The sequence below is a fragment of the Acipenser ruthenus genome, chromosome 3 (genome assembly GCF_902713425.1).
Source record: "Acipenser ruthenus chromosome 3, fAciRut3.2 maternal haplotype, whole genome shotgun sequence".
NCBI lineage: Eukaryota > Metazoa > Chordata > Actinopteri > Acipenseriformes > Acipenseridae > Acipenser > Acipenser ruthenus.
Genome location: NC_081191.1, coordinates 51,787,445 through 51,807,591, shown reverse-complemented (window position 1 = coordinate 51,807,591; position 20,147 = coordinate 51,787,445). Strand labels below are relative to the sequence as shown.

At 41.1% G+C, this 20,147-nt stretch overlaps 1 protein-coding gene across 2 annotated transcripts in view; it reads right to left on the bottom strand.

The window, feature by feature from the left end:
- Nucleotides 1–20,147, bottom strand: part of zbtb10 (zinc finger and BTB domain containing 10) — a 59,869-nt gene that overhangs the window by 18,079 nt on the left and 21,643 nt on the right. For both annotated transcript variants that reach the window (XM_059013632.1, XM_059013623.1), the window contains exon 2: nt 14,353–15,247. In XM_059013632.1, coding sequence (XP_058869615.1) covers nt 14,353–15,247 — 895 coding nt within the window. The remainder of the gene's footprint in view (nt 1–14,352; nt 15,248–20,147) is intronic.

The following is a 20,147-nucleotide window of genomic DNA, read 5'->3' as shown; positions in this document are numbered from 1 at the left end:
GGGTTGTACCGAAAGACTGGAAAATAGCAAACGTAATACCGATCCACAAAAAGGGAGACAAAACTGAACCAGGTAACTACAGACCAATAAGCCTGACTTCTATTATATGTAAACTTATGGAAACTATAATAAGATCCAAAATGGAAAATTACCTATATGGTAACAATATCCTGGGAGACAGCCAGCATGGTTTTAGGAAAGGGAGATCATGTCTAACTAACCTACTTGACTTTTTTGAGGATGCAACATTGAAAATGGTCAACTGCAAAGAATACGACATGGTCTATTTAGATTTCCAGAAAGCTTTTGACAAAGTCCTGCATAAAAGATTAATTCTCAAACTGAACGCAGTAGGGATTCAAGGAAATGCATGCACATGGATTAGGGAGTGGTTAACATGTAGAAAACAGAAAGTACTGATTAGAGGAGAAACCTCAAAATGGAGTGAGGTAACCAGTGGTGTACCACAGGGATCAGTATTAGGTCCTCTGCTATTCCTAATCTACATTAATGATTTAGATTCTGGTATAGTAAGCAAAATTGTTAAATTTGCAGATGACACAAAAATAGGAGGAGTGGCAAACACTGTTGCAGCAGCAAAGGTCATTCAAAATGATCTAGACAGCATTCAGAATTGGGCAGACACATGGCAAATGACATTTAATAGAGAAAAGTATTGCATGCAGGCAATAAAAATGTGCATTATAAATATCATAGGGGAGATACTGAAATTGAAGAAGGGAACTATGAAAAAGACCTAGGAGTTTATGTTGACTCAGAAATGTCTTCATCTAGACAATGTGGGGAAGCTATAAAAAAAAGGCCAACAAGATGCTCGGATATATTGTGAGAAGTGTTGAATTTAAATCAAGGGAAGTAATGTTAAGACTTTACAATGCATTAGTAAGACCTCCCTCACCTAGAATATTGTGTTCAGTTCTGGTCACCTCGTTACAAAAAGGATATTGCTGCTCTAGAAAGAGTGCAAAGAAGAGCAACCAGAATTATCCCTGGTTTAAAAGGCATGTCATATGCAGTCAGGCTAAAAGAACTTAATCTACCTAGTCTTGAACAAAGAACAATACGCGGCGATCTGATTCAGACATTCAAAATCCTAAAAGGTATAGACAATGTCGACCCAGGGGACTTTTTTGACCTGAAAAAAGAAAGAAGGACCAGGGGTCACAAATGGAGATTAGATAAAGGGGCATTCAGAACAGAAGATAGGAGGCACAGTAATGTTGTTGAAGCTGACACCCTGGGATCCTTCAAGAAGCTCCTTGATGAGAATTTGGGAGGAATAAGCTACTAACAACCAAACAAACAAGATGGGCTGAATGTCCTCCTCTCGTTTGTAAACTTTCTTATGTTCTTATGTTTCTCTTTTACTGCAGGTCTGTGAAAAGTGCTATATAAATACAATTTGATTTGATTTGCAGTGTTCTACCCTGCCGGTATGGTACATGATGATTATGACCCTTTCATTACACAAATAGCAAGTATTTTTTAAGTTACACCAAAACGAAAAAACAAGACCATATTTGAATTTTTTCAATTCCAGTTAACGTTCTAAAAATTGAACACATCGAAAAAAGTAAAAACAAATGCATAGTTTGAGTTTATGAATTATGGGAAGGTAGCACTGTGATGACATTGCTGGTTGGCATGCAGTGCTTGTTGTGTATTTTCTCCAGTCTTGACAGAATATTTCCTCAGTGCGTTTACACTAGCAAAGTATACTGGAATCCGTCCTCTTGCCCTCTCAGTCCGGAATACGAACTCAACTTTTGTGAGGATAAGAGGACGGATTCCGGAACGCGTTTGCTTGCTTTTACACTACTAAAATATTGTGGAATACGTCGTCTTGTCCGCTCGTTCCAGAATATTTGTGATAGTATAATCGCACCTAATGACACAAACTACGGAGTGGACATTTTAGACCAGACGGCACGTCAGTACTCAGTAAAAAGCCGGTTCTCGCTTCGGCAGAAACATTTCAATCAGAAAACTGCAAAGCAACAGGCATATGCAGCTCAACCTGGATTCAGTGCTGCACCCAGTGACACACGCAAGAGAAAACAATGCCAGGTAGCTAAATGCAATAAAAATAAAACTTCTGATATCTGTGCCCAATGTGAAAGAGCAATATGTGGTAAATGCACAGGAAAAGTTGAGAAGCGTTATATCTGTGTGGACTGTGCTAGTAAGGTGCTACTTTGAAGTCCCTGAAAGCGCACACACGTTACATAATGGGAACTGAGTTTTCTTTTTTTTAATGTTACTTTAAAAAAATAAAAAAAAATAGTTTTTTATAGTTTTGTATATTTACACCTGTTTACAAACTAGTTTCTCTTTTGAAATGTTTATTTTATTATAGTTTTTCATTTTTTGAAGTAGTGCTTTATATGTGGTAAGTTAGAAAATAAACCCTTATGTTTATTTTTCATTTAAATACGATGTTTCGGATGTGCAGATGTTTGATATAAGAACAACATAAGAAAGTTTACAAACGAGAGAAGGCCATTTGGCCCATCTTCCTCGTTCAAGCAGTTCTTGAAGGATCCCAGTGTCAGCTTCAACATCATTACTGGGGAGTTGGTTCCAGACCCTCACAATTCTCTGTGTAAAAAAGTGCCTCCTATTTTCTGTTCTGAATGCCCCTTATCCAATCTCCATTTGTGACCCTTGGTCCTTGTTTCTTTTTTCAGGTCGAAAAAGTCCTCTGGATCGACATTGAATTTTAAATGCTTGAATCAGATCGCCGTGTAGTCTTCTTTGTTCAAGACTGAATAGATTCAATTCTTTTAGCCTGTCTGCATACGACATGCCTTTTAAACCTGGGATAATTCTGGTTGCTCTTCTTTGCACTCTTTCTAGAGCAGCAACATCCTTTTTGTAACGAGGTGACCAGAACTGAACACAATATTCTAGATGAGGTCTTACTAATGCATTATAAAGTTATAACATTAATTCCCTTGATTTAAATTCAACACTTTTCACAATATATCCGAGCATCTTCTTGGCGTTTTTTATAGCTTCCCCACATTCTCTAGAGGAAGACATTTCCGAGTCAACATAAACTCCTGGGTCTTTTTAAAAGATTTCTTCTTCAATTTCAGTATCTCCCATATGATATTTAAAATGTACATTTTTATTGCCTGCGTGCAGTACCTTACACTTTTCTCTATTAAATGTCATTTGCCATGTTTCTGCCCAGTTCGGAATGCTGTCTAGATCATTTTGAATGACCTTTGCTGCTGCAACAGTGTTTGCCACTCCTCCTATTCTTGTGTCGTCTGCAAATTTAACAAGTCATTAATGTAGATTAGGAAGAGCAGATGACCCAATACTGATCCCTGTGGTACTCCACTGGTTACCTCGCTCCATTTTGATGTTTCTCCTCTAATCAGTACTTTCTGTTTTCTACATGTTAACCACTCCCTAATCCATGTGAATGCTTTTAATCCATGTGCCTGATGCCAGCACAGGAGTAATGTATATATAAGAAATAAAGATTGTTTGATTGATTGATTTTTGCCAAAAACGTTGAGAACCGCCACAGTAAAATTAAGAATAGACTGTCCCCCGCCCCCGACAGTTCTCAAGCTGTTTCATTAATTCATCAAAACTTTATTTCACTGCCATTTGAGATCACTTCATTCCAAAATGCAACTTTTTAAAAATCCGCAACTTTGCTTCTACAACACGTTTGCCTCATTTGCATACAATGACCACAACAAATCAGAAACTGCAAGTGATTGATTACATTTTAGTAGTAAATAATGGCCATTTTTACAGTTGGAGTTAGCATTGCCTCTGGCCTCTTCTTAAACAGTTGCTCAGTTCACATCCATGTATTTTGTAAAGGGTTATGCCAAACGCAACTGTTACTGCAATGGCAAAGAAAATGTACAGTAATGTGCTCCTGTATGTTGCATTGGAATAGGAGGGTGTAACAGGGCCAGGAGCCCTGTACATGATAAGGTGGCAGGGCAAAGCCCTGCCATAAATGTATTGTTTATTTTAGAATGGGGTACCCGTCCACCCCTGGGCAATTCATTATTTTGTATTTGTTTTGTTGTTGTAGTATTATTATTATTATGATTTATTTATTTATTTATAAATGTGACAGCGAAGAGCTGTATATTTTGTTATTGTCTTACAGCGTGGATGGGAAGCCCCATCCGCATTAGAAAACCTCGTGCAGAAGGTGACCTGCATATAAGCCTGCAGATCTCTGCACTCATGGTGGGTGTACAGAGGAGAGTACGGGAGAGCGAGAGGAGAAAGGAGAAAAGAAAACTAAAAAATATACAAGATCTGTGACAGCGTTTGCCCAGTCTGACCTGTATTGGCTGTTTTGTGTTTGTGATTTGTTTTGATTTTATTTTCACTCTGTGAGTGTTTTTTTTAGTTAAACCTTTTATTTATTTTTGTTTGTTAAAAATAAACGGCGCTGCAGCGCCTTTGCACCGCTGTTACCTTGCCTTTGTTTTCTTCCTGCATCTGGCCTGACGTCACCACATCGGCTAGCCTGTCACACGTGGTGTCCAGCGTGGGATCACCAGTGCCTCCAGGACTCGGGCCGGAACAGGTACTGCAGGTTTTATTTTTTGTTTTGTGTGTGTGTGGGGAAGGAAGCAGCGGCAGAAGCAGCAGCAGCGCGGGGCTGGTTGCAAGCCCCACTGCGTATCTGGCAAGGTGGACATCTGCATGACCTGCTTGAGGGGGGAGGAGCGGTGCTTTGAAGTTGGCAAGGTCGGGCACGTGTCGCCTGACTACTACCACTCCCCACCTCAGGAAGAAGAGATGGAACCAGAGCCACGGCCACAGGAGGAGGTTGGCTGGGAAGCCCTCCTCCACAGCATGGGCGTACAATATTGTTGCTGCATCTGTGGGGAATGGGGTAATTTCCCAGCTAACTGCCCCTACCCACCAGAGGAATTCCTGCTGCGCCCATCCCCACCAGCAGAGGGAGAGTGCCTGCTGGTCCCCCTGCTGCAGCCAGAAGGGGAGAAGCCTCTGACACCTTCGCCGGCAGAAGGGGACGAGCCCCTGCCGCCTTCGCCGCCAGAAGGAAAGGAGCAGGAGTTGCCTCTGCCTCCACCACCATCACCACCTGGAGGAGAGGAGCAGGAACTACCTCTGCCTCCACCTTCCCCAGGGGGGAGAAGTGGAGCTCCCGCTGCCACCTTCATGGCCAGGGGCTCCCCAACTGCCGTCGCCTCCAGAGGGTTCGCTGCAGTCGCCCGGGGACGATTGCCTCGCTCCACCCAGGGAGGCCACGCACGCTCCGCTCAGGTTGGCCACATCCGCATCGCCTGGGGTTGCTTGCGGCTCCGCTTCGCCTGGGGTCGCTGCCAGTCCTGCATTACAGCAGGAAATACTGTGGCCGAAGGAGGGGAGGAGGGCATTGGGGGCACGTGTGCTGCGCACAAGGGGGGGGGGGGGGGGTGGATATGCAACAGGGCCAGGAGCCCTGTACATGAAAAGGGGGCGGGGCAAAGCTCAGCCATAAATGTATTGTTTATTTTAGAACAGGGTACCCCTCCACCCCTATGCAATTAATTATTTTGTATTATTATTATTATTATTATCAATATGATTTATTTATTTGTAAATGTGACGGCGAAGATGGGAAGCCCCAATCCGCATTAGAAAACCTTGTGCAGAAGGTGACCATCTCCCGAGTTAGTTAATTGTTGCTAATCGGGAGATGGTCACCTGCATATAAGCCTACAGCTCTCTGCACTCGTGGTGGGTGTACAGAGGAGAGTATGGGAGAGCGAGAGGAGAAAGGAGAAAAGAAAATGAAAAAAATACAGGATTAGTGACAGTGTTTGCCCAGCCTGACCTGTATTGGCTGTTTTGTGTTTGTGACTTGTTTTGGTTTTAACTTTTATTTTCATTCTGCGAGTGTTTTTTTTTTGTTAAACCGTTTATTATTTTTTGTTTGTTAAAAATAAATGGCACCGCAGTTACCTTGCCTTTGTTTTCTTCCTGCATCTGGCCTGATGTCACCACATCGGCTACCCTGTCACAGAGGGACATGCAATTTTTTTCTGCCCTTTTTTTTTTTTTTTTTTTGTAAAAGCCTATCGTGAAAGGGACTTTAATTGTCCCACTTTCAGCATCCAGGAAACCCAAAGCCTTTTCCCAGGTATATATTACATGTATGATAAATTAGGGGCAACCATATCCCTCATGTGTTCAAAAAAGCTAACCAAGCCTGATCGCTATAGAAAATAAAACCATAATGGAAGGACCATCTTACATTACATGTAGGTTATCCTTTTTATATAAAAGTAAACAAGCAAGTATGATCTAACTGAAAGCCTTGGTTCAACATACAGCTGGTTCATTTGTCCATATGGGGAGTGTGTAAAAGCTGGACGAAAGATAGAAATCTGCCCAGTCAGGGCAATAAAACAATGCGAAACATATTGAAAACTACTTGATTACTCAGTCTCTCTCGCAGTCATATTAAAAAACTAAAATGTTCATTTTTTTTTTTTTTTTTTTTTTAATAAATAAAAATTCTGGACCAAGACAAAACTGCCCTGACGGGGCGAAACATCTTAAACTATACCACACAATTAAAAAAGTATGAAAACTAGAATGATAATTATTTTTAATATGTAAACTCTAGAGATGGAGTAATTGTGTGGTATAGTTTTCAAGACGTTTTGCATTGTTTTAATTCCCCATCTGGGCAATTTCATATACTGTCACACACTCTCAAGGCTCTCGGGGACGCTGGGTCGCGGGTACCCACGTCCTTTACACACGCATGGTTTGTCGGGACTCTCAGGTTTGCAGAACTTTGTCATGTAGGTAATACTGTCACAGACGGTTCTGGCACGTCCTTTTTGTGCTATAAGTCATTAGATAATTTTGCATGGAAGGTCTCTGTTGCAACGATGTGCAGTCCTTTGATGGACCCAGATTGAGTTAAAATGTGTTTGCCCACTGACGATGGGAATGACAATGTAGAGATGGGAGCCCAGCTAACAAGATTTAAGTTTTTGCAGGTATTATTCTTTTAATGACTGTCACCGCTCCTGGAAGCGGGACGATCTTTGGGATACAAATTGAACATTTGTGAAACTGCAACAAATATTGTAAATGACTGTAATGTGTTTTAAAGAATATAAAACCAGTAGAAAATATTATTAGCTGATCTGTGTAAGGTTGTGCTGTTCGCAGAGACACTTCGAGCTGAGCCACGAGGAGAGTTTGAATCTTGCTGGGAACAAGCTGACTTATTAGATGCAAAAGAATGAAACACATTGCTAACAGTAATGTTGTAGGATTCTGTATTTTGTATCCTTTTGAATAAGTCTGTGTGAAGTCTGAAAAAGAGAGCTCCTGGTATCAAAAGGTCAGGCCGACCTGCTGAAAGTTCCAAACCTCCCTTATCAGGCAAAAGCATCTTTTTAAATTAGACTTAGAGCCTTAAAACATTCTGATCCAGCGAGAGCAGGGATTTTTGATGGTCAGCAATTTAAAAATCAAGATCCTCTCTATAATGAACAATCTTGTTAATATTAACAAACTAAATACCTTTCGGATAATAGAAGGTAGGAGCGGATTACTGTACAGTATTCTATATTCTAAAATGAGATCCTGAGTGTGGCCGCTTGGATCAAACTCATATTTAATGAGTTAACTACTTTCTGGTGTTTCTTTCAGTTTTCTAAACTCTGGTTTATCTGAGGTTTGAAAAACCAAGGCCTAACCTGCTGTACATAACCACACATTTAACACTTCTGCTACACATACTGTACTATAGGAAAATACAATCTCAACCTTTCGGACCACAGTGCCTCAAACTTGTAGATTATAAACTGTAATGTATTGCTCTTTGGGACCTTTGGTATATCATTTAGGCTGTAATACACAGGAGTATACCAATCTTTTCTTTTTAATTTAAAGTAGGAGGCTAGAAATCTCAAGTAGCAATTTAAAAAAAAGTCAAGATCCTCTCTATAATGAACGATTTCGTTAATATTAACAAACTAAATACCTTTCGGATAATAAAAGGTAGGACTTTACATTAAAAAAAACATTTTTCTATATCACAGAAATTAATTAGAACCTGGCAAGAAGAAATGGGAACAAAAAGCATAGGACAGGTTTAATGCGTTAAGCTACAATTTGGTCTAAAATAATGAGTATTAGAAAATGCTCACGGTAGTGTTTCATATTAAATCAACACTAAAATTGGTAGGAAGGTAGATCGTCTTAAAACCTGCTTCAACTGGATTTTATATGAACAGAGAAAAAAGGTCAGATGTAGTTCAGTCAGAATAATACTATTACATTAACCCTTTGCAGTCCATTTATTAAGTGCGCGTCAGGTCCAATTTATTTTCACACGCGCAGTTAATTTTAGACGCGCTGTTTAAAATGTATTATTTTCCACAGTCAAACAGGTTTAAATGGCCCTGCATATCAACAAAGCACTCACTAGGCTTCTCCAGCCCCGCCACACCCTTTCTTTCGCTATCGCTTTCATCTATGTAAGAAATAAATAATAATAAAAATAATAGTCGTACATACCGATCAATCATCTCAGGATCACTCGTTTTATCACCAAACTCCTCAATATTGCGATCAAAGTCATTATTTTATTACTATAACATCTGAAAAAAGCTCTGCAAATGTCCATGATAGTCTCTGTGCGCTGACGCACTCAGCCAGCTTGTTTACTATGACCGCCCCGTTATCTGATACCTGATACCATGTATGACTAATCATGTGATACGCCTTTTCCCCCCCCCCCCCCCCCCCCGACTTGTTTCGGCTCCTGTCGCTCCCACTCGGCAATTGAATGGTTTTCTCGGCTTTTTCCGGAGAAAAAACGACTAGAAACCCGTTTTTTGCGTTGCTATAATGATGTCGGACCCAGTCCGACAAAGGACCTGAGAGGAATAATTGCAATGTCGGACCCAGTCCGACAATGGACCGCAAAGGGTTGATGGTAGCCTGTATTTAGATAAAAATAACTGGACCTTCCACTGAAAGCTTAAACGACTTCATACCAGATCAAAGGAGTAAAATAAAATTATTGAAGTATCTGAATTGGAAATATATGTTAGTCATTTAAAAGTTAAACTGTTGAAAGAACATATTAAAAGTTTATTATAACAGATGCCTGACATTGCCAAAGTTGTAGACAAACACAGAAATTAATGAAAACTTGCAAGCCGAAGCAAGCATTTCATTTAAATTAGAAAAGTTGTCTACAGTATCAGTAGCAGACAGGTAGCGACTTTAATTGGGATGATGTTTGTGAGCCAAAAATGACTTCATTTGGTGAATTTGGAAAAGTGCTTACAGCAGAGTTTAATATTAATTAAAACACTAGTCTTGGCAAGTAAACGGGGTGTCTGGAACCTGCTTGTGCAGGCAAAAAATCCAAGAGTTGCAGAGTTAAATATGGCTGTTATATTTAACATGTCCATTATTGCTTACATTTAAATGGAAATAACTTAACTGAACACTGTATGCCTAGTACTTTCATACAAGGGCTTATGATAAACCCCTACAGTCTTTGTTCAATACTTTGTTAACACACCGGTATATGAAAGTAAACTAATCTGAAAAGTTGACAAGATATGCTGCTCAGTTGACAAGATATGCTGCTCATATTGTAGACCCAGGTTAATATAATCACACAGAAAGTTGATTTTATATATAAAACAGCATCTCAATACACATATAAACTTGTATCGTATTGTATTGTATTATAGCAAGGATGCTGTGAACTTTGGTTCACCTGACTTTTTAGAGAAAGGAGGAATTGAAAAAGAGAACTATGAGATCATGTTCCAATATTTTTGGAAAGAAGTTATATCCAATTAATTTTGAAGATTGTTACATAACTCCAATTAGTTTTAAAAAGGAGATAACCAGATCCTTCTAGAATATATGTAACACAATTTTTGTTCCTGGGTAGTAAGTGTTATTTCCTAATTGCTTATGCCTCAGAAGTATAGAAAATGGCTATTATTCCCCACAAACTTTGCTTTTGTGACCAGGACAGTGATATTTTGAAATGTACCTATTTCCAATGAGAAAACGGGCGAATTTGTGTCTTTTCGTTCACATAAAGTCAGAAAAAAACAACATATGAATCCAAATTAACATGTATTTATACTAAAGTAATACAAAAATGACTACAAAAGATTTAGAAGTGAGTAGTTTTTTGAGATTTACGATTATACTGTAAATCACTTTCACGAATCAGCCCCCAAATGTAGTCTCCCATCATGTTCTCGTTATACTGTCCTTGGTAGCGGCGTTCAAAGTCCAGTATATCCTGGTGGAAGCGCTCGCCGTGCTCCTCCGAGTACGCTCCCATGTTCTCCTTGAATTTATCAAGATGAGCATCAAGGATATGGACTTTGAGGGACATCCTACAGCCCATTGTGCCGTAGTTCTTCACCAGAGTCTCAACCAGCTCCACATAGTTTTCGGCCTTGTGATTGCCCAGGAAGCCCCGAACCACTGCGACAAAGCTGTTCCAAGCCGCTTTCTCCTTACTAGTGAGCTTCTTGGGGAATTCATTGCACTCCAGGATCTTCTTTATCTGTGGTCCGACGAAGACACCGGCTTTGACCTTTGCCTCAGACAGTTTAGGGAAGAAGTCTTGAAGGTACTTGAAGGCTGCCGACTCCTTATCTAGAGCTCTGACAAATTGTTTCATAAGGCCCAATTTGATGTGCAGTGGTGGCATCAGCACCTTCCGGGGGTCCACCAGTGGCTCCCACTTGACGTTGTTCCTCCCCACAGAGAACTCGGTCCGCTGTGGCCAGTCCCGCCTGTGGTAGTGCGCCTTGGTGTCCCTGCTGTCCCAGAGGCAAAGATAGCAGGGAAACTTGGTAAAACCGCCTTGGAGACCCATCAGGAATGCCACCATTTTTAAGTCTCCTATGACCTCCCAGCCGTACTCATCATACTTCAAGGCGTCCAGCAAGGTCTTGATGCTGTTGTAATCCTCTTTGAGGTGCACCGAGTGAGCCAGGGGAAGAGACGGATACTTGTTACCATTATGGAGCAGCACGGCTTTGAGGCTCCTGGATGAGCTGTCAATGAAGAGGCGCCACTCATTCTGGTTACAGGCGATTCCGATTGCCTCGAACAGACTGGTCACATTGTGGCAGAAGCAGAACCCATCTTAACGGATGAAGAAGCTGGAAAAAGGTTTGTGACGCTTCCTCTGATCTGTGACTTGCACACTTTCATCCAACAAGTTCCACTGCTTGAGCCTAGACGTCAAAAGCTCGGCATTGGACTTGGTGAGACCAAGATCTCTAATCAAGTCGTTGAGGTCTTTTTGGTTGGGGTAGTATGGGTTTCTCTCTTCAGCTCCACCTCTGAAATTGTCATCTGGATCTACAACGTCTTCCTCGCTCTCTGACTTGCTGCTCTCTTCTAAAGACGGCTGCTCTCTCTCCGGAGGAGTGGGTACGGGGAGCTCATGGCAGTGTGGCACTGGGGCGATGGATGAAGGAAGGTCCGGATACGTGATAGCAGGTGCATTCTTGCCAGTCCGACGTTTGGAAGGGTCCACCATGCAGAAGTAGCAGTTGCTTGAGTGGTCAGTGGGTTCCCGCCAAATTCTTGGGATAGCAAACTTCATGGCTCTCTTTTCCCCTCTGTACCATCCTACAAAAATACATTTATTTCACCCATGACTAATGTGTAAGAGATTCTCGCAACATTTTTCATATATGATATATTTTTTCAATAACATTGAAAATTGTAAAACATTTTAAAATTAAAAACTTTTACAATTTTAAAAATGTTAACAAATTTTATAACATAAAATTCCGAGCAACAATTGTCCATCTTACCTTCGAGAGTTTTTTTGCATTGCTCGCAGGTGAAATGAGGTGCCCAGGGTTTGTCTTGATCCCCGACAGGCATGCCGAAATATGCCTTGTAGGCCTCACACATCTTAGCAGATGCTTCCACGGAGTACTTTTTCGCTCTTGTCTTGATAAATTGGCCGCAGACATAGCAAAATGCGTCTGCCGGATGCTTGCAGCCTCTCTTGATGCCATCTCAGAAAAATGCAGATATGTATCCACTTAGGCAGCTGGAACTAAACTGAACTGGTGGGCTTAAGGCCCCTGTATTTATAATACTATTTATATTACTGGAAAGTTCTAGAAATTACTCCAAGTTTACTCAGCACTGAATCTATCTGGAATGTTCTGGAAAATAGGTAAATTTCAAAATATCACTGTCCTGGTCATAAAAGCAAAGTTTGTGGGGAATAGCCATGTTCTATACTTTTGAGGCATAAGCAATTAGGAAATAACACTTAATACCCAGGAACCAAAAAAAAATTTAAAAAAATTGTTACACGGTATAATCAACTCAAAGATAAGAACCGTCAAAGCAGATTGATGATCAGATTTAACTGGGACTCCTGATGTATTCAATGGACGGAAAATCCTATATAAGCCCAGAGCAAGACCCCATTCACCACCAATGATCTTGATCTTGCAAGCTGATGTGGTCCATGCTCTGAGGGTCTCTGAAAAACTGATTGCTGGTTTGGGTCAAAGTCAGAATTCTCTGCCTTTTGAAGACAGTTCTTATTTTTCACTATATACTACACTACACTTCCATATACTGGAAGATAAGCATATATTTGAATTTATATCTCGTTTATATTGGATGCATTGCTATAAAGGTATAGAAATTATGTTTTAGTCTTGAAAGTGATATATTGTATGTTGTAGGATTTAGCGGTGGGCTCTTTAGCTTTTTGCATTTTATAGCCTGAAGGCTAAATATAGAATAACCATATTTGTATTACTTTATTGAAGTACTAATGCTGTTAAACCTGTAAAAGCACTGGATCGCCCAGATTGCTTATTACTTGGGATTTACGGTGGTCTGCGCAACCAACCAATCCACTTTTTATTAATTATTTCTTTCTTATTATTAATTATTTCTTAGCAGACACCCTTATCCAGGGCGACTTACAATTGTTACAAGATATCACATTATACATTATTTCACATTATACAGATAGCACATTATTTTTACATACAATTACCCATTTAAACAGTTGGGTTTTTACTGGAGCAATCTAGGTAAAGTACCTTGCTCAAGGGTACAACAGCAGTGTCCCTCACTGGGGATTGAACCCACGACCCTGAGACGTGCTGAATAAATGGACCGCTAAGGGTTAATGGTTACATTTTTATTTCAGGGAATCAGGGTTATAATAATAACCTAATGTTCCCTTTCAAGTACAAAATATAACCATTACCATATGGTTGAGTGTACCAAAGCCGTCGCTAGGGCAATATTGCAGAACGACTGTAATGCTGCATGGCTAAGCAGAGAGGTTGCCTTGTGCGTTACCATATGGAACCCCAGTAACCAGTAGCTAGGGCAAAAAATTGAGGGAGAAACTCACCTCTATGTTATGTTGTAAAGGTCGACCCTGAAGTCGCCCTCAATACTAGTTCCAAAGCCTAGGTTTTGTGGATCCATGACATTAGTCTATAGAACCTTGTAACAGTATGGGGAGTAGCCCACACTGCTGCACTGAAAATGTCATTGACAGATGCTGGAATAAAGCCCACGAAGTTGCATGCCCCTGGTGGAATGGGCAGTGAGCTTTTCTGGAAGGGGAAAGTTGGCTCGCTCATAGGCAGTCCTGACTGAGTCTGTTATCCATTTAGATAGCCTCTGTTTAGACAGGGCTTGACCATGGGATTTCGCCCCATAACAGACAATAAACTGTTTAAAAAAAAAAAAAAAAAAAAAAAAGAAGAAGATATAATAATAATCTGCAGTGGGGCGCCAGATGAACAGATACGTGTCCTGGGGACGCAGAAGACTGCAAACCTGAGAGTCCCGACAAACTAAGCATGCGTAAAGGACGTGGGTACCCGTGTCCCCGAGAGCCTTGTCTACATACGCCTGCCCAGCCTCACTATATCTCTCAGCTGTGGAGGGAAATCAATGCTACAAAAAGGTAAAACTTCTCTTCTAATGATACCCATAAAATTCAGCTTTACCAATAAAATCACTGAATACAGAAGTGTACCATGCATGAAGACAATATCTAAAAAAAACTAGATCTTAACATCCTGACACCAAAAAGAAGACATCAAATCAAAAAGGTCAAAATGACATGTATCATTAGATTTTGCTCAAGGTGTTTCCATAACACTGAAAATATGAAGTAACCATCTCAAATGGTTAATGCGATTTTAGATGTTGAAACACAGGCAGTGACAGATTTACAAAAACATATAAGCTTAATTAATAGCAAAACAAACCAAAAACATTTTAAAAGACGGAGCACAACTACTTCACCTGCATTCTCTGATAAGAACTGAAGATCATCTTTAGAGTAGGATGCAGATGGCTGTACAAGCATTAACTCCTCAAAGCCTTCCTCAGGTTCGGGTGGAATATTGTAAACAAATCGCCTAGTTGCTTGATTTTTCCTCCGGCCACTACCAGGTTCTTGCTTTATCTCTTTCCGGGGTGTATGGGTGGCCGTTTCATTCCACACAAACACAGTCCCATGCCCCTGGGGCTCATTTTCAGCAGACTCTGAGGAGTTGTCATTGGCCCAGCCAAAGTTATCATTGATAGGCTCCTCTAGGTCACCAGGCTCCTCCATGTGGCTGCTTGCTTTGATTGACAGTTTGGACAGAATGCTAGTCGCCCAGAAGTTGCTGGGCTTCTTCTCTGATCCCTTGTCATCTTTATTGATTGCCCTCCTCCTGTTGTAGTCAACCACTACAGAGTCAGGGGCTTCAGACTTGATACTGATATTTAACGCGTCCTTTATAAAAGCACGGCAAGAATGGACAACTTCTGTCATCTGGAGGTAGCTGGCTACTGACATCACGTCAATGGCATTTTGGCTTGTGAGTAGGAGATTGCCAGAATACAGAAAGTCTAAGATAACAGAAAAGCCCTGAACAGCAGCAACGTCCAAGTGGGTGATGGTTGTTTGGTCACAGCTCTCATTCTTGGTTAAGCAATAGAGTGTCTTAAAGAAGCGGCTGCCAGCAACCAGGATGTTTTTGTGAGCTCTGAAAACCTGCCCGCTCACCACAATGTTGACATCACAAAGAATACCATTTTTTCTTTGTTCATTCAGTTCCTGAAGTAGCTGATAACAGTAAGAGTTCTCATTTGGCTTCGTTCTGTAACCGTCATATTCCTCATCCACTGATTCACCAGCTTTCTCTGACTCCTAGCAAAATAAACAGAGAAGAAAGGAGTCAATATGTGTACAATCAAACTGAAAAATATTATTACTAAAAAGAAGAGAGAAAAGCTTGTGCTTCATTCATGTTATATCCATTTCCCCACCATAGCTCTAAATACAAAAGTTATCATAAAGTATGACCATTTGCCATGACCATTTTTTTTTTTTACATTTATTGACAGGTTCCTCCATGTGTTCCTCAATTCTGATACTCTCAATAACTTATGTTAAAGAATGTCCTCCATAACTATAAACAAATTCCATGGTGTTAAATGAAGAAATAATAAAAATAAACAAAATTAAATCAATGACAAACGCTTCTAGTTGCTTTTTTTTAAAAACTTCTTCCGTCCAGGCGGCTCTCTCTTCTCCTTTTAACTTTAATCTGTAAAAACAGTCACCTATAGAGCTAGTAGTTTAACTATAATTATGTGATCAAGCAGGGGGAACCTGGGAAATGGGGAAGGGGAGCTCCCTTCTAAAGAAAGTTTAAAGAATCACTGTTCATTGCTGAAGAGCAACACAGCATGTCATCTTGAATGCGCTGCAAAAACAATTAAATGGCCTAGGCACTACAGGAAATTGCGGAGTCACTCTGCAAATTAAGGCTTTGAAAGAGACAAAAAACACAAATGATACAACCTAAGCTTTAATGGCAGACCTCGACGCACATACAAAGTCACTGAAGAAGCTACAGTCCGGACTTGAAATGTACAATCCACTGTGCAGTCGAACAAACACAAGTTAAACTCGGCAAACACCAACTTGAGCAATTGCAAAACAAGGCCACAGACATAGAAGACAGGAGCCGAAGAAAACCTACGGCTGGTGGGTTTAGCAAAATCCAAAGGAGGTTTGGACCCAATCAGATTTTTAAAGACCATGCTGCCAAAATGGATCCCTTCGTTGAGAGGTCGGCAGATTGAAATAGAAACAGCGCATAGATTGTATGGTGGTAGTGACTCTAATAGGAACCGTCCTCAAAAGAGGTGAGAATTTTGACTGAAACCCTTTCTTATCTATCCCTCTTCTCTCAAAGTTGTTCATAGCCAGCATTACCTCTTTAAATTTGCAAAAGAATCATCTCTACCAACCCATCTACTATTGTGTCTAACTTAAGTCAAATCCTTCTGCTGCTTCATCCTGCTATGGAAGACATGGAGACAGCAGCTGTGGCTTTTTGAACGGTCCTCATTGGGAAGCAGCCCACTGGACTGGGAGTATTGGATTCCTAAAAATCAAGAATGCTCTTGCTATATTTTGTCCACGTTCTTTTTGCTAGTGCTATGACTGGCAGCTGATCGACCAGCGCGGTTTTAGATCACTGTCACTGATATCTTGGGCTTGCAGTGGCCAACACGAATACTTTTTTTATTTTTTTTCTTTCTTTTTTTTGTAAAAAAGGTCTTGGAGCAGCTTTGAATAATGAACTAAATACTGGTAAATCTCTAGCTCCTTCCCCTCTCTGATTTTATTACTATTATTGTTACTGTAATTAAAATGTCATTCTTACCCCAAAGGTTAATTACTACTTGGGCAACTATATTAGCTTCTACTTTTAAATAGTATCTATAATGAAAGAAACAATGTTTTAATTTAACTACACGGCTACCGTTGGTAAAATTGATATCGAGATTGACATGCACTGCAGTGAGTCATGGCGCTAAAGAGTTTTGAGTTTTTCCAAACGCTGAAATCCTTCTGCGGTTTGTGTTTTGTATTTGTTGTTGTTTTATGTCGAGAGCTTGCACGTTTTGCGACATTCAGAATGGAAACTGTTTTATAAGTCAGACCCAGATGCCTTGCTACAATTTGCTTTTCAGAGTATGTTCATGAGGGAGGGGTCTGTTGCTGTCTCATTTCAACCATAATAACATTAGGTTATTATCATAACCCTGGTTGCCTGAAATAAATGTAACCATTACCAAATGGGTGTTTACTGAAACTGGAATAGATATACCAAAGCTGCGCACCAGTGCCTGTAACGTAGTCATGCCCGCCTCCGAAGGCATAAGAAGACTGCAAGCACAGATACCAGCATAATTTTTCCTTTAAGTATGCGCCAACCTGGACGCAGCGACCTTAAAGGTTAATGGTTACATTTCTATTTCAGGGAACCTGAGTTATGACAATAACCTAACGTTCCTTTTCAAGCATGAAATGTAACCATTACCAAATGGGTGAGTGTACCAGAGCTGTCACAAGGGCAATATTGCATAACGACTGGAATGCTACAAGGCTAAGCCAAAGGCTACCTTGTGCGTACCCATTAGGAACTCCAGTAACAAGCAGCTAGGGCTAAAAAACTGAGGGAGAAACTCACTTCTATGTTGTGTTGTAAGGGTCGACCCTGAAGCTGCCCTCAATACTAGTTCCAAAGCCAGGGTTTTGTGGATCCATGACATTCAGTCTATAGAACCTTGTAAAGGTATGGGTATTAGCCCACACCGCTGTATTGCAAATGTCCATGACAGATGCACCATGGAATAAATCCCACAAAGTTGCCATGCCCCTGGTGGAATGGGCAGTGAACTTTTCTGGAGGGGGAAGTTGGCTCGTTCATAGGCAGTCCAATAGTTATCTATTTAGTTAGTTTAGACTGGGATTGACCATGGGACTTCGGCCCATAACAGACAAACACCCGTTCAGATTGCCTCCAACTTTGTGTCCTGTCAACATAATACGCTAGTGCCCGCACAGGGCAGAACGTATGGAGCTATCGCACCCTGTCAGACTGGAAAGGAGGTGGATGGAAAGCCTCGCGATGAAATGCTGATACAGTTTTCGGCAAAAAAGCAGGATTGGTACAAAGTTTAACCTTTGTCCTGGCTTCTGCAAAATTAAGCAGACTTTCGCAATTGAAAATGCCTGCATCTCACAGAGCTGATAACCAGTCTCCTGGGTCAGTAAGGGGCTACTAATACCACCCTGGCCAGGTCCTGCCTGATTTTCTCCAGACACAACGGGACCATGGAGAGTGGTGGGAAGGCTTATAACAGTTGCCTCAGCCACTGGTGTGCCAAGGCATCTATCGCCAATGGGTCTCCGGCTCCTGTTATGGAGAACCAAAGGGGACAGTGGGCGATTCCTGGGAGGCAAACAGATCTATCTTTGCTCTCCCGAACCTCTCCCAAATGAGGCTCACCACTTTTGGGTGAAGCCTCCATTCTGAGGTGCTGGGAGCTCCCCTTGAGAGAAAGTCCGCCACCCAGTTTATCATCCTGGGCAGGTGTACTGCCCGCAGTCAGAGGAGGTTCTTGTGTGCCCAGAGCAACAGCTTGCGGGCTACACGATGGAGACTGGGAGACCTGAGGCCGCCCTGGTAGTTGTATAAGCCACCACGGTAGTGTTGTCCATCCTGACAAGCACATGTCTCCCTTGAACCTCCTGCAAAAAATTACGGTACCCTTGGTACAGTACATGTGCGGTGACTTGCACTGGGTCGGTACGGTGCCCTTGGTAAGATACCTTCAGCACAGTACACATGCAGTGACTTGCACCAGGTCGGTACGGTACCAGTGCGGTAACCTCGACCCCTGTTCAGTATGTGTACCGGGTCGGAAATGGAGCGGGCCAGTGATCTACAGGTCTACTCGGTTTGCGTTAACGCAAGCAGCAATATACAGGAATGGCCGCCTATATAGCTTCTGGCAAACCCAAACAGTCCAAACACATACAAGACTGAGGGAAGCAGGCTGTTAGAGCCCTAACAGCCTTTGTAATGGTGCTGCAAGCAGTCACCAAGGCAGCAGCGAGATACTGTAGCAGAGACTGCAAGCAATCTCAGCCGAAGTTCATATCTCGGTCGAAGCAGAGCTGCTGAGCCCAGCAGCTGTGCTCATGTTTCTGTGAAACAAAGACAGAAAAAACATGAAAAAAACTTAACAGAAAACAGTAATAATAATACAATTACAGTTAACAAAATAATAACATCATTTACCAAAACAAAATTTAAGGAGATCACAAGTCAGCCGACTCAAGTTGCTTGATCCCTGGGAAGTGACAACACCAGCTGCCGGTTTCATGCGGGACACAAGGCCACTACAGGACATAAACAGGCCATGTGCAAAAATGACATGTAATTAGTAAACTAATACAACGTCAATAATTATCGCATTAATTAGGATAAAACACAAATAGCGAGTAATACGCAGATAAAAGTAACAAGTACTTATCTGTCTACGGCTCTCCTGTCAGGTTCAGTCCTCTGAAAGGAAAAATGATGCTGGTATCTGTGAGTGCAGTCTTCTTATGCCCTGGGGGAGGACATGACTGCATCACAGGCAAACAGGAATATCGATATACCTTTGGAATATCGATTAAGGTTTCTGGGTCTTTAGGAGGTAAACACCCATTGGGTAATGGTTACATTTTGTACTTGAAAAATGAACAGATATTTTGTTGTGTCCTAGAACATACAGGGATTTAATTCTCCCATAAAACGTACAAAATGCCTTGACTTTGCATCGCAAATGAGTATCTATAGCCTTATTGCAAGAAACCATTTTCAAAATTATTATTTTTTTGAATGGCAGCCCATTCCTGTACTACAAACAAAACCAAGGGTATACTTATCTTTATACAGTGGTCGTCAAAATCAGCTATAAAAATGGCAAAATATGGCACGGTACTTTAAAATAAATGCAATATGCAGTTTAGTTAACCTGTCCTGTATCTCTGCATGCTAGAGGGAGTTATCAGACTAAATAAAACTGGTTGGTCACAGATTATGACTGAAATAGTGTTTTACCAGCAGGTGTCACGCTGAAGCTCAAAGCACAAAGCTTACATTGAGTTATTCATTTCTATAATGTACTCAGAGGTCACGTTAACGCACAATTTTGCATCCTAGACCTAGCAAAATAAATACATTGGACAGAATGGG